At 38.2% G+C, this 15,571-nt stretch overlaps 2 protein-coding genes across 2 annotated transcripts in view; one reads left to right on the forward strand and one right to left on the reverse strand.

The window, feature by feature from the left end:
- Positions 1-786: 786 nt before the first annotated feature.
- Positions 787-12,238, reverse strand: LOC129949294 (transmembrane protein 131 homolog). The gene is made up of 4 exons (XM_056060666.1): positions 11,045-12,238; positions 4,354-5,694; positions 1,601-4,283; positions 787-1,537 (listed from the first exon to the last, which is right to left on the reverse strand). Exons 1-4 carry the CDS (start codon positions 11,702-11,704, stop codon positions 1,101-1,103), a joined length of 5,121 nt encoding a protein of 1,706 aa, XP_055916641.1. The 5' UTR covers positions 11,705-12,238; the 3' UTR covers positions 787-1,100.
- Positions 12,239-14,738: 2,500 nt separating this feature from the next.
- Positions 14,739-15,571, forward strand: part of LOC129952712 (ATP-citrate synthase) — a 28,888-nt gene continuing 28,055 nt past the window's right edge. Inside the window, exon 1 of the mRNA XM_056065500.1 lies at positions 14,739-14,969. The gene's annotated coding sequence lies outside the window, so the exon portion shown is untranslated. The remainder of the gene's footprint in view (positions 14,970-15,571) is intronic.

A 15,571-nucleotide genomic window follows, 5' to 3' on the forward strand; every position in this document is an offset into this window, starting at 1 on the left:
GTTAAAGAAGGATGCTCCTAGGTAAGTCTTGTGTTTCGAGCTAGAGCAGTACATGTACAGAGAAGGTGCAGAATTCTTTCCACCTCTTCATCATCGATACAGCCTTTGTAAGTCATTTGAGAATACGCCTAGCAGAGTGGCTTGCTTTCATATAAGACATTGACACCAATTATCTAAATTATATGCGATTTACTTAGACATAACAAACACCTTGAACGCTTAAAATCCGTGATCTGACAATTGATGATGTTATTCGACCTGATGCTTGCCTCCTTCATAGCGTCTTTCAATAGCAACAATTTACATGTTACGATTGATATGCCAGCATTAGCGAAATGTGGTAGAATGGACTCTACTCTACCATTTGTAGAGATTTCATAAGCCTTACAATTTTCTGGAATGTGTCTATGGCCAGTCAGCCAGCACAGGTGAATGTTAGATTGCTGTGCCATCTTTAGGAGAAACGATCGGCAGTTATGGACTGTTATAGAGTTTGTAGAGATAGAGTCCAGACCTAACTTTCTCAGAAGTTAGTATAAGATGTTGATATCGTTTATTTTAAGCGAACACAAGACTTCTCTTAAAAATTTCACCTGGGACACGCTACAATGATTGGGATTTGGGAAGGAAAGAGAATGACAAAATTTACTTTTGAAGGATTTTTCAATTGCTCGCAAGAGGCAGTAACTGTGAACAGGAACCTAACACCTTTGGCTACTACTATTAGACAAACTTAACCTTTTTATTGGCTTTAAGCAAGTTCCTCTCCTTGAAAACTAACCCAAACATTGAAACACATTCTTGTCCTTGTTACTTCATTTGTTTTTATTTTTGTATATTTTTTTTTTGTTTTAATTTTTGTTTGTTCATTTTGCTTCCACTAAATATGACACAATGATTAAAATAACAATTGTATGGTAGTTAAATCTATGAATGATATTTTGAGCATCTAGACTTAAACTTGTATCAAGGGATTCCGAGAGCACAGCGGGGTGAGAGGAAAGAACTATTAAGAGTGTCCTGTGTTTTATGAGTTAGTAATCAGGGGGGTCAGTAAATTCTTCTTCAATTTTTTCGTGTTTTGTTTTATGTGTTTTCATTTAATTATTGTTATTATTGTTCTTATTTTTGTTCCAATTGTCCGACCAAATATTACTCAAAGAGCTAAAAATCGGATTGAATGGTGGATCCGAATCGGGTTGAGTTTGTTGTTGTTGTCCAAAAGGCGTTGGAGACATTTGATCTTGCAAACTTACAATGGGACTATCTCGTTTAGGGAACTCCAATCCTGGTGGAGGGCGAATTGGTGGTCGTTGCCATGTGTTGGCAGCATTACCTGCTTGCTGATAGCCCATGGGATCCCAAGTCTGACCGCCGGAAGATCCACCATTGCCGTTTGACCAATTTGCTGTTGGATGCTTGTGAGATTCTGCAAGTTGCTGTTGTTGCGAGGCAAAGTATTCATTGTTGGGATTCCATTGGTTCTGCAAGTGTCCGGGACCGGAGAAGTCCTGTTCATAACTAGCTTGGTTTCGTCCTACAACAAAATAAAAAGAAGTTATTAGAAACAACCTAAAGAGAAGAAGAAAATTAAACTAACCTAAGTACTGATTTGCATCTCTATACATATAGGTAGGTATGACATTCGAAAAGAAGCTCGAATTGTTGCAAGCAGTCGGTTTGAGAACGTTGAAGGGTTCCCAGTTGGGAGTGGAAGCAGGCGAGCGCTTAGTTCCAATCGGTCCCAACTCATTTGAACCACCCATCTTGTGTATGCCATTTGAGTTGTTTGCCATCGGGGGAGTAGGCACAATCATGCTATCACCAAAAGTCTCATCGTTCTTTAGATCGGCATCGTTCCATTCTGTATTTTCCATCGGCAGATATTCGCTCATGAAGTCATCGCAGTATAACGTTGCCATATCATTTGTTGAAGGTACCTTGGCGGCAGCTACGACATCTGAGAAACTTGCCTGTTGATTGGGATCCCACATTGACATCGGTGCTGGGCCGGTATTTGAAACAGGCGAAGAGAAATGGAATGCATTGGGCTTGAACTTGGACACCTTGCGATCGAATCTCTTTGACTGACTGCTTCCATTGGATTGTTCCTTTTTGCGTTCACGGCCTGGTGTTTTTCCATACTTCTTTCCACCTCCTGATCCACTGCCACCTCCTCCACCAACAGAACTGTGTGTGCTACTTATAGGCGTGGAGGAACCATTTATGGATCTACTATCCACGTTGTGGATCTCAGGAGTTGTCTGTAGTTTTACTACTTGTTCAGACTTCTTTTCAGCCGAGGTTTCAGTCTTGTTTGTCGTCTTGGGACTCTTTGTTCGTCTCACTGGCGTCGGACGATCATCTGTCGGCTGCTTGGACTCAGTCACCTCTTTGACAGGTGAAGTTTCACTCGGAACTGCCGATGTCTCTTGGGAAGATTGACTTTGGATCGAGTTTGCTTTGCTTTTCTTTGCGCTTTGCTTCGGAATCTTTTTGATGTCTGTTGATGGAGTCACTTGCATGCTGCTGCAGTCAGACTTTGAAATGATCTTTGGCGGAGAAGACTTCTCCTTATCGACTGGACTGCTCTCGGGAACCGTGGAAGCTGGACTTTTCTCCGACTCTTTTGGGGAACCTTTGGACTTCTGGAGTTTGTCTGTTGGGGAAACGCGATTCGGAGCCACTGGTTGTTTGGATGGTTGAGGGGTGGAAACAACTTCTTTTGGCCTCACTCCAAGTTTGGCGAGTTCCTGAGCCCATGATCGATCGGGAAGATTGTTGTTCAAGACTGGGAAACCTTTCTTATTGGAGCGCTTCCTAAACGAAATCGCATTATTGATCCCTTTGCCCATGGCAACTCTACTATTCCGGGCTGTGTCACCTGCCTCATCGTACGAACTCGCTTGCATGGCGATATTTCGCAGATTAAGCGTCGGCTGGAGTGGACCCTTATCCCGCGATATATTCTGAACGTGGTCGGTCAGGACCTTATCCGAATCCAAGTGCCCGGCGATTAAAACAAACACAAAAGCCGTCGCCAGCATAAATATGGCTATCTGCTTGATGCGCGACTCCCACGGCGGCCGCTGAATTGACTTGGAACAGTGCTCCAATACCGCTGGCGTCATGGACGCCATTAGAGTATAATTAACTAGGTAGGATAGATTTGTCCTTATGATCAACGGCCGCATTACCCGTGCCAGTGTAAAGTCTGGCGTGAAAGCGATATCGATCTTCTTAGAAGAATTCGATTTAAGTGCGAATCCATGGCAGTCTATGACTTTGAATCCGTAGCCTTCGCAGTATTGATCGTCGATCATGAATGTCAACACCAAAATCGGCACCTCGCCCGTATTTCGAGCAATAAATGAGCGCCGTATACTCACAATCTCTCTGGTCGTGTCGGGATTTTGTTGCTCTTTCAACAAACACCCGCTCATGTGTTTCTCTCCGACATCGAAAGTCAGGGCAGCTAAGGAGCCTGGCTTCTTGTTGCCAAACTTAAATTGAGATCTCACAGCCTTGGCAGTCACCCAAACCGCTTCGTACAGTGTCAAATTATTCCTTATGTGCATAATAGTAGAAAAAACTCCCGGCTCCTTGGCCATAAATTCAATGTTCGCTGAAAAGCTGGATTTCGGTTGAATAACTCGAGGCTTATGAACCCCGGCCAAGCTAAATACGTGCTTATCGGTGAGGTAACAATGCGGACATATCTCTACCACCTCCAAGGGAAGCGAAAGCTTTGTGTTCTTTGAAACCGTCGGATTTGATATGAAAAAGTCTACAAGCAGCGGCGTATCGGAGGGATTGTTGAGAACAATCTGCGCCACATACGCCTGACCGATTTCCACAGTGGGCAACGTTTGGACGCCACTCACCAGCTTCGGCCAGATTATGTCGACCGTTAGGTTGAACTTGAACAAGCGTACTTCACTGGTGTTCACGGTGAAGGTGATTGTTTTCAGGTAATACTTAAAGTGGCGGAAGATCTCGGTTCGTCTGCGAAGCTCCGTCTCGTCGAAATTCAAATGGCTCTCCAGGGAGGTGAACAACGGCGCAAGAGTCTGATTGAAGGGGATGTAGCAGCGAGACTGACACAACGACCTCGGATCGAAGTAAATCTTCCCAACATTCGTCACCGTATTCGGCATGATCCAAGTCCCCTCCGCATCGTTATCTTCGAACTGAAGCCCCGAATCGCTGAAGATAATCGAGTTCACTCGCATCGGTTTGATAAAGGTCGAGTGGAATGATATTTCGGCTGAACAGCGTTTGCCCTAAAAATACAAACAAAATGTGTTCAAGAGAAATTCAGGATGAAATTTAAAAAAAAAAAAAAAAACTCACTGGAAAACAATCACCAAAGTGTAATTTACTCTGATCAATCTCCAGACGTCCCATGATTGTGTCAAACTTCACAGTCACCACAATCTGTTCGTGTTCAGTCCTAATCTTCAGATTTCCCGATAGCGACTTCGCCTGATAGGACTGTATACCAATTTGGTATACAGCCACATCGCCCATGTTCAACTTGAAGCACAGCTCAAACTTGGACTCACTCAGAGGCTTGTTCTCCTCCTTTTTGGTCTTCAAACATCCCAGGAACGTCGAATGGAAATACACACCTTGCGGACTGGAAAAATCCCAATACACCACTTCCAGTGGAATGGGATTTGAATTCTTAATAACAACATAACCTGAATGGGACATCTCTCCAAAAGGAACCGTCCCTAAGTCTAGCACCGAATTTGTTGTCTTCATATTAATATCATCCGTGTCAATTGTATAAAAATCCAGAAGGCCAGTGCAAACGATCACTGGAAGTCGGTAGGTCGTCACATTGGTAATAATTTGTAAAAGCTTTAGATCATTTGCCGTCTCATTGAGCAGCGTAATTTCAAATATTGTATGATTTTGCCCTGGCTGTAGGACAATCGGCACAAAGTTCGATATTTTGAAGGCCGCCGATGTTTCATTTCCATTTGGATTTGGATTTGGATTTATTGTTTCACTGGTGGTGACATTTAAAATTGCCAGAGGCTCTGAAAAATTATTCACCACCCAGAAGTGTCTATGGGGCAATGTGAAGTTTTGTGACTTCGTTATGAATCTTGTTATATTCTTGTTGAATTCAAGAGCACCATTAAAGACCTCTGCTCTCACATAGAGCACCAATTCCATGATCTCTTTGGGACTTCTTGCAAATGCCGATTTCACAACCAGCTCGCCATTTATTATTGTGCTTGTTTGAAATGTGCTTGGATCGAGGGTGATCTCCGAGAATAATCGATTTATGCTAATTGGAAATTCAATGTTGCGCAGTTCGTAGTCAATTATATTCACTGGACTTTTGCCTGAATTTTTAAGCTCTACTTTAAATGTATGCATCTTTTCTTTGGTGGTTAATCGACCGAAGTCGATAACCGGCATTGGGGAGAACAAACCGTAGGTGGTTAGTATTTCAAATTCCACAGGAATTACCAGAATATTATCACCACCCAGGCCGTCGTCGTCACTGCCGGCTATTTTGATGCGGATGTATGCTGTGTGATTGCCCGGATTGATGCCATTGAATCGAATCCGAATTATGGGCTTTGTTGAGTGCGGTGGAATCTCCCATAAGTCTTGGGGTCCTTCTTGGCCACCACTGGGTAATTCCAGTTGGAATTGACCACCACTGCTATAAACCTGAGGAAAGCGAAAAAAAAAATCAAATTTAATAATTGATATATTTGGTTTAATTTGTATTTGATTAAAATATGTTAATTACTTTCGAGAATTAGCTTCAGTTGATATTTTTTTGGAAGTGGGGTTTGTCGTCCTTACAAATATCGGGTCATTTTTACATTTCTTCTCTTCTTATAAAGATAGAATTAATGTTGATTACCACATTGCAAAGAAGGGGAGGTACATTGGCACATTCGTCTTTAAGTTTTGAATATGTAAGATTTGGGTTAGTAATTCTACATTCGTGTAGTGCGACAAAAAAAAAAAGAATCTCCGAATGTTACAGTACCTCTGATATTGGGTTCAAGGGTAAACGGTCGAGCATTCCTAGAAGATCGGGTATAACAGTTGGAGATTATTAAGGGAAGAAATGCAGCTGGCTATTTCGGTAGAGAATTGTTTATTAAAATAACGATACAAATGAAACCTTGCGGACGCTGCACGTTAGGTTTTAGGTTAGGTTAAAGTGGCTGCGAACCATTTTGAGGTTTTAATAAAGCGAAGAAGATATTTATATCTTTTTTAGCTAGTTCACTGGGATTTTCAAAAGAGTAGTCTCCCAGATAAAGTTTGCGTCTTAGTGAAAGAGCAGGGCAAGTGCAGAGAAGGTGAGAGATTGTTAACTCTTCTTCCTCGTCCATACAGCTCCTGCAGAAGTCATTTGAGGCTACACCAAGTCGTATTGCGTGTCTGCCTATAAGACAGTGTCCCGTAAGGACACCTATTAGGGAGCTAATATGAAGTGTGCTTTGGGATAACAAGTCTTTAGAGCGCTTTAGGTCCAGTGAAGGCCATATGAGTTTTGTGGCTGCGCATGTTGGTAAATTGTGCCACCTATAGTTTGTTATCCTAAGAGCTGTTTCTTTTAGCAAAAGTTTACATGCAGCTATCGGTATACCTATCTTCTCCCTTGCATGTGAAATAGGTATGACGGTTCCATTTTTAGCGATTTCAACGGCTCTACAATTTCCTGTGATGTCTCTGTGGCCCGGCATCCAACATAGGTAAATGTTAAATTGCTGCGCCATCTCCATAAGAGACGGTCGACAATCGAGGGCCGTTTGAGATTTGCTTGAGACACCGTCAAGAGATTTAATAGCAGGCTGACTATCAGAGAAGATGCGGATATCAGAAGTTGATATCAGGTTTTCTCTTAGCCAGGGGAGAACCTCTTTAATCGCTAAAATTTCCGCTTGGAAAACGGTACAATGATTAGGGAGGCGGAATGAGATGCTTAGATTAAGCTTTTCTGAGTAAACACCACCACCAACTTCCTTATTTGTCTTGGATCCATCTGTATAAAAATTAATGCTTTTGTTATCCAGGAGTTTTTTGTCTTCCCATTCATCTTTCAATGGAATGGATACCTGGAAGTTTTTTCCAAATTCGGGTTTAGGAATACTGTAGTCTGTGTACTTTGATATAGAACCAAAGAGGTTGGTCCATTAAGATGAGGCGTTGATTCTTATAACTTTACTCGCTGCCACTTGTTTGCTGAAGATGTCGAGGGTTGTCAGATGGAGGAGAGTATCTAACGCTGCTGAGGGTGTGGTTCTCAATACCCTGCTTATGCAGAGACATGCAGTGCCTTGGACTCTTCTGAGTTTTTCGTAGTATGTGACTTTCTCCAGTATAGTCCACTATACTGCAACCCCGTACAAAGTATTGGTCGCATGACCGATGTGTATAGCCAATAGGTTATGCGAGGTTGAAAACCCCATTCGTCCCTATGGCTTTCTTGCAAAGGAAAAGAGCTACTGTAGCTCTTAACTCTTTCCTGCATATTAGGTTTCAAACTTAGTTTTTTGTCCAATATCATACCAAGATATTTGGCTTCATTGGTAAAAATTAGTGCTACACTTTTTATTAAAGGAGGTACAATTAGTGGGATCTTGTAGGCGGCACGTAGGTGGTGCTCAAATGTTTGAAATCATACGCTTCTTTGATGGTCCACCTTCAATAATATAACACTTAAACTTAAGGTACCTCGGTCAGAACAATAATTGAGTTGATTAAAAGTCTCAGACATAAGGTGATTTTTAAAAATAATAAGAGAATAGTGTCGGACCAAAACCGATCCCTGAGGCACACCATCGATATTTTCTAAATATCAGAATTTAACCCGTCCAAAATTCTTGTGTCTGTAAGGTAATTTCTGAGCAAACGTAGAAGAGATTCATAGAAAGCAAATGCACGTATTTTCAATAAGATAGCAAGATGCTAGACTTTATCAATTGCTTTTTAAATGACAAAAGGAATAATCTTAATCTACCCAAAACAACGTAAGGATTAGGTTAGGAAATAAACTAAGAGCAGCTTCTTTCTTCAATTTTGTTATGTTCAACATTTATCAGCGTTTTTTTATGTTCAACATTTATCCATGACATTGGAAAGCACGGACGTAAGTGCAATTGCACAATAGGTAGAGGGGGAGGAAAATTCAATTCTTTTAGGGACAGGCTGGACAAATTCTGCTATATATCCACTCGGAAAGATATCTGTAGATTAGGACAGATGGAAAAGCTTACGCAGTGGTTTAACCAGCGTCAAAGAACACCCTCATTAAAACAATGAAAATTCGGGCCAGCGAATTTATGTAGGCCAAGATCGAACTCTGGCAACTATACGAGTGCGAATAGAGAAATTGAAGAAGTGTGTCTGAAATAGATGAAAAGATTTATTGAAGGAGTCAAAACAGAATTTTGTTGGACGAGAAGTAAAAGATGGTTTTAAGGGCCGATGTTGAATGCTAACCACACCTAAAAGTCAAGGTTTTGTCTGCATTTTATTTGATATTTCTTAAGTTCAGACTTCCTCTATTTGAACGATGACACAAACGAACAACGCGTTAAAGTTATTCAGGCTTATTAAGAAAATGGTGGTTGAAGTCAAAATGCATCATTTCATTATTTGTTCGCCCAATTGTGCGTAAAACCGTAAAAATCCTGCATAAATTTGAGCAAACCGGTTCTGTAGTCTGTAGATGTGAAAACACCAGTGCATGCTCGTACATCTCGTGTTGCAGAAAATATTGCTGCTGTTCGCGATCGGAATCGTGTGGCTGTGGCGAGAGCTATCCATCTCAATTCGACGTTGCGGATGTAGTTTAGAGATTTTTTGTTTTGATACGTTTGTAAGGTATTGAGGGTAGGTTTTATGTTCGTTAACTTTTTTATAATGGTGGTGGTATAGGCTCCATTTGATTTCTTGTTTTCTTCTCAAGGTGTTCAGTATTTGAGTTTTCAGGTCTTTTTTGGTATGTATATTGAATTTATACACTGATGATTTGTTGGAAGAGGTTGTTACTTTATCATCTTCTTCGTTGTCACGTATATTAGAATGTCCTAGAGTCCACATCAGTTTTATTTTATTCGTCTTTATTATTATCTTGTTACTTATCGCGGAAATAAGATCTGATTGTTTGGATTTTTAATTGCTTTCAGGACTGATATGCTATCAGAGCATATTACGAACTTGTCGTTGGAATTCCTTATTAATTTAGCTGCTTGCAGAATAGCAAAGGCTTCTGCGGTGAAAATAGAAGCATATTCCGGGAGGATGCCAATATTGAGGATTTTTAAGTTCTGATGAGATACTTGAGAACAGTGATTGGTATACTGCATTGCTTGCATTTGTTTTACTGCAGTGAGCAAGTCTCAATACAAATAAATCGGCTTTTATATTCCATGGAGGATATGATAAAGTTGAGTATTTTGGAGTTTTTGTTGGTATATCCATTTCTCGAGCTTTGTTGAGGATTGTTTTCAAAGCAGATGGAATACGTTTCTTGCACTTAAGGTTCATGGCTTGATGAATGTCTTTATCGATAACTGAATTTCTGGAGAAGACCAATTTTACAACTAAGTTCGAGATGCTTTGTTGGAAACGTTGCACAACAGAGGTAAGACCTGTTTCCACAAGAATATTTTTGAGTGGTGTTGTAGGAAAGGCGTTGATGCTCCTTCTAGCTTATTGGTGGTAGCTTGGATGTATTATTCTTAGAGTTGTTTTTGGGGAAATGCCGAGAGTGGTTTTCGAAAAACAAGACACTCACAGGAAGTGACTGTTTGGTGCAGTTTTTGGTCTGGTGAAATTATGGGGCCGTATTTTTTCCCAAATAAAGCCGTTCAGGCAGTTACTGTGAATGGTATTTACTATCGTGAGATGATAACGAACTTTTTATGGCCCCAATTGGAAGATATATGGATGTGGACGACATGTGGCTTAAACATGGCTTTCTTATGCAACAGATTCAATGGCTGCGTTGTCTCACGTGGAGGTCATGTCAATTGGCCGTCAAGATAATGTGATTTGAAACCATTGAGCTTCTTTCTTTTGTACCCAGCAATTCAAGAGCTAAAGGATAAGATAATTCGGTATATATCAACGGCATAGAAGCTCAATTACGCCTCAGCGTCCGAGGTCACGGCGGCCATTTGGCCGATAATTTTGTCCACACATAATTAAACCGTACCAATAAAAATTAATGACAATAAAGTTCAAAATAATTTGTGTTTAATTTAGAAAAAACAGCAACCCCGAAAAATTAACCATCCTCTAGAAGACGAAGATTTCTACTTTGAAAAATGATTTTGAGATTTATTGTTAATAAATAACTATGTTAAGTTTAACCTTAATCTTAGAAGCACTACGTTTGGTTGCTCTTAAAAAATCATACGTCAGAAAAATTCTAATGGCAGGTTCGAATTAAGAACAAGTTGATTTTAAAAAAAAAAGTAAAGGTTTTAGTTTGTGGAGCAGAATACAAATAACATTTTTCCGACAAGTGTTTCTACTTAAAGTTCTCAAGCTTTTAAAAAAACACCCACTACAAAAACACAGCTCAGATTTTATGATTAAAATCTCAAGATCGATTTTGTTTACTTATCCAAAACAAAAGAAGAGAAGTCATCGCATAAGTCATTGTAATTGGATAGCTCTTAAAAATCATTTGATCAGCAATGGTCGTTCTTTAAATCTATAAGCAACCAAATACAGTCCCAAAAAAAAAAACAAAATAACACACCACAAACATTTTTCACAAGACACATTAAGCTCTGATAGCGTTCGTCGTCGTAGTTCATTTTGGTGGAGTACGTTATTATTCTTTGAACTGATTAAAATTTGTTTATTATTAAAGAGATAAGCTAAAGCCCAGAACTCCATTTCGGGGAGGAAGAACAAAAAATATTATCAGTAAAACCAAAAAAGACTTGAAACGACCCCAGCAGACTACTGCTACTCTTCTATTTATTTCTACATGTATATATGTATATATATCATATTTACAACAATACAAAAAAAAACTCACCTCTACAATCTGCAGTGGCTTCGTATGTGGATTATACATATGAATCTCGGGCGATAGCGTTGAATTCAATGGGGCACGTATGCCCACCAACGGCTTCAGTCGATAGGGACACTCTCTCCCTTCGCCCTTGACCAGTAGCCTGGCCTGGCCAAAGGACGTGTGAATGAGTAGATTCGTTTCAACGGCTCCATGTGACCGCGGCAGAAACACAACATTAAATGTGGTATTGCCCCGAGGCGGTACGACTTTGTCTTGAAAGAACGAACTATAGAAGTCGGCAGTCTTGCCCGACACCGAACTCAGGTAGACACTGCTGTTTTCGTTTTTATTAACTAAGGTCACAACATGTGATTGGGCTGTCCCTATTGACCACGCTCCGAAGTCGAGGCTTGACGGCTGAAAGGACAAACTGCGATACAATTCGGAGGCTATGTCGGTGGTGACATCTATCGTGGAAGATGAAGATGACGACGAGGTAGCCGCAGCACCGTCTGTGTTTGAGGATGAGGAGGAACTGAGAGGAATATTTTCGACATAAATGTCCTGATGGTGGAGAGGTTGATTTCGGTGCTGCTGCTGTTGATAACTATTATCAACCTTGTCCAGTTGACAATCGATAAGTGCACTATGCAAAAGGCATAAAAGGGTTAGCAACAGCATGATTAGGGCTATGGGCTTCTCCAACGCGTGGGGTCTTTCTGCTTGCTTTTTTTTTTCTTCGCCGTTCGCCGTTTGTCTCTTCGCTTCTCTTCTGTTTTAATGCTGGACTATTTTGAAGGCTCGATTTTTGGAATTGAATGTGATGAAAAGTTGTGCGCTTGCAAATTGTAATATCATTGCAGTTTGCAGACAATTTCAGGTTTTAAATTTAATTTATATTTAATGCAATATATTGAGAGTTATTTTGTAAATAAATTTAATTTGGAAACTGTTGGTTTTTTCAATAGAATTTGTATATTTTTATTTTTATTTTCTGAATGCGTTTCCGCAAATTCTGCAACAACTAATTAGCACTGTTTGTTTTTTCTTGAATTGAGATCCAAAGCAAAGCTGATATTTCGCGGTGACGCAAAATTTTAACTTGTGTGACAGCAGCTGTGAGATGAGTGTGTTCGATGAATAGGAACCAAATTCGATGTTAATGGGTAAGTAGCACTTACTGGGACTTTTGTTTTTTATTTGACAGAAGAAGAAGAGCAACTATGAATGAGGTGTATTAAAATTTTATTTTATGTAAATTTGAAATTTCGTTTAGTGTTTTTATTTTGTTTTTAGAATTTACGTTAGTTGGAGTGTTTTTAAAAGAATGTATGTCGAAAATATATAATATAATAATAATGTTGGGGTTAAAATTAAATTAATAAATTGGGCGCCGCAACAAACTGTTTGAGAACTAGGGCCTAGTGACTGACAACTCTCAACCATTCTTGTGTGCGAGTACTGTTGTAGGGGTTTACTTACTTGGGGTAAGAACTGGTGAAAGGTCTTTGCATTTAATTAGACAATCGTGAGTTTTATTTAAAAAAAAGTCAAATTTTCTGAATCCTCAAGAGTTAAATGTATAATTTTCTGAGAGAGAAGGTAGATCCATATTAGAAAAATTGATTTAAACTGGGATATATTTTTTGAGGACGAAGAAACAGTTTGTACAAAAGATGTAAAAGAAAACAATTTCAAAAAATATCAACTTAAAGTCTTCGAATTACTTTTTCACTTGTGTGTTGTATAATATGTAACAAATTGCTTGTTAAATTAGATTTTCATTTTGAATTTAAAAATAGCATGTTTAAACACCTATTTCAACAACAAATATGATTTTTGACGTTTCTATTATTGTAAAAGTGTCAAAAAATCATTCAGAAACCATCCACAAGATATTTACGAGATTTTTAGATGGGCACGTGTCTGAAACTTTACTAAGAAAATACTTTTCTGGTGATTTACAAAACCAAAAGAATATTACAAATATTTGGATTTTCTTTTCTGTGGGTACAAAAACCAGTGCAAACACCATGTTCTACGATTTCTTTAGGCTTCAGTGTAATAGAATGTTCATAGTCAAGAATTTCACAAATGAACTTGTAGTTTTTTTCTTTATAAAGGCATAAGTAAACTTAAAATGTATTGCAAGGCTAGAAAAGGGAAAAAAGCTTTTCCTTAATTAAGTAATACATAGGACAATAAAATGTAAATTTTGTCTGTTTTTATGAAAGTATATATCCCCTTAAGCTTGAGTTTGAAATTTTTGCAGTAATTTACGAGTTTTGTGTTCATGTACCGAATCGGAGCCATTTTGTTCTTGGGCTCGATTTTGTATTGCAAACTTAAGTGATCCCCTAGAATCGCAAAAGTGTTGGTCCAAAATATTATGGTCTGGAAAAACCTTTGCGTTCTCAGTATTTGAATTTTATTTTAAAAATCATTTGTTTAGTTGTTCGAGTTTTGAATATAAAATAATATTCACCCAAAGGTGAAAATGTGCCTCATGGCTGAAGGTGATTTTCTTCGAAAATTGATCATTCATTGTTGCCATTTCTTGCCACCATTGACTTCGGCTTAAGTTCTCAAGTTAATTTCACCTTTTAAGCGTGTTAAAGCTTTATGTATAATGTTTATCAACGATGAGCACGAGAAAAGCAATTGTGGGGCACAATGAAGAGGAATTCCACGCTGTCCCGTTCGCAAAAAACAGCAATATTTTCTGCAGTAAGATCATACAGTGGTGTTTTCACATACCCTACTGAAGCGGTTCACTCATATTTTTTCTCGATTTTTCTGATTGTACTTGCATTTGGACAGTTAAATTACCCGAAAAAATCACGAAGTGCCCGATATGCATTTTGATTTGAACACCCATTTTTACAATAAGCCTGAATAACTTTAACACGTTGCTCGATTGTGTATCTTTTCAGGATTTTAATTGAGTTAGTCTGAAATTGAGAAATGTCAAAAGAAATGCAGGAAAAAACTTGATGTTTAATGGTGGTTTACATTCAACATCGGACACTATTTTCGAAAAAAAACTTTCTCTTTGAAAGTATGTAAAGGATTTTTTTAATTTTTTCATATTTGATTTCGTTTAGACATTTATCTGACGATTTTTAACTCAAATGCACCGTTTGTCCAAAATCAATTCATCGCAAAAATTTAACTAATTATAATATACAAAAATGAAAAGTTACATGAGCTATTTTTCACCTCCACTATGCACAAAAATTGTAGCCATCAGTTTCTCTTATGTATCATATAATCCAGTTTTGTCAATGTCGACTTATTTTGTAATGTCTGTTTCAAAAAATCCCTTAAAAGTTTACTTTTTCTGCATCTAGGGTGGCACAACCCCTTCAGCCTTTCTACAGTGAGATTTGCTGGGCAACTTTGAAATTTCTATTAATTTTACAGAACTCATGAATTGGCGTTTAACTAATCCATTTATTTGAGAAATTTGCTGTTAAATGTGTAAAGGTTTTTATAAAAAAAAAAACTAGTTGAATACATATTGAGAGCACAGAGAGAATACACTCAGGGCCTAGTTGGTGCTCGCATTTATTTACCTATCTGTTTCGCTCATGTAAATAAACCACAATTTCGCAAAAAGAATTCAGTGCTCAAAACAAATCAATGCTGCCAATAAGTCCCAAAATCCAACATCAGAGATGTCAGAACAGGTGATGACAGTTCAATTTGGTGTTTCGTCGAAGTCTGTAGTGTAGTGGATTTTCCACAAGAAAAAGAAAATTCCAAAAGATATCTTAAATAAACTCCTTCAAACAAAAATTAAATAATTTACCCTTAAACTAGTTTTTGATCGGCCCAAAATTATAATATTCATTTCAAGTAAAAGCTATTAACTTACGAACTTAAATAGTTCTCTCTTCCATACTAAAAAGAAAAGTTCTTCAAAACTTGAAAAGGATACAATAATGTAAGTATTCAAATAAATGTATAATTATAACCCATCCAAAAGAAAATACTCATGTTTTCATAACCCATAAAGTCTATAATATTATTCTTCTATTGGATTTTATGGGAATGTTTTCATAAGACCCTAAAAATATGAATAAAAGATGCATTCTGCATATTGATTTTGGTCAAAATTCACTTTCTCTTTTTTTGTTGTTGTTACATCTTAGGTAGGTATAAAGCTAATTTATTATCCGATCCGATGTCCGATTAGCTCATTCTTTTGTTTTTTTTTTTTATTTTGTATTTTTAACTGGTCAGCGATTTTCACTTTCACTTGATTCGTTATGAATTGTATTTCCTTAAGATCAACGAATATGTAATTAAATCACCCTCATGTTCATAGGTGAAGAAATAATAATATAAAAAAACATCCTTCAAGTAGGAAAGGATAATTGAGTTTTAGTGCGCAGTTAATAATATCCTTGTCCTATGAAAGTACCCAGAAGCATTTAGTTGAATGCCTTGTCGCCTTTTGCTTTTTTTTAAATTTGATTCGATATCATTTTAATTGATTTCAATGTTCACCAAATTTGTGCGGCATTATTACTTATTAACACGCAT

This window comes from Eupeodes corollae, chromosome 3 (genome assembly GCF_945859685.1).
Source record: "Eupeodes corollae chromosome 3, idEupCoro1.1, whole genome shotgun sequence".
Classification (NCBI taxonomy): Eukaryota; Metazoa; Arthropoda; class Insecta; order Diptera; family Syrphidae; genus Eupeodes; species Eupeodes corollae.

What these genes read in the sequence shown, in the direction of transcription:
- LOC129949294 (XM_056060666.1), bottom strand. Translation starts at nt 11,704, where the DNA reads ATGCTGTTGCTAACCCTTTTATGCCTTTTGCATAGTGCACTTATCGAT. An exon ending in AGCCACTGCAGATTGTAGAG is followed by an intron (nt 5,695 to 11,044) that starts GTGAGTTTTTTT and finishes CGCTTTCCTCAG; the next exon opens with GTTTATAGCAGTGGTGGTCA. An exon ending in AGATGCAAATCAGTACTTAG is followed by an intron (nt 1,538 to 1,600) that starts GTTAGTTTAATT and finishes ATTTTGTTGTAG; the next exon opens with GACGAAACCAAGCTAGTTAT.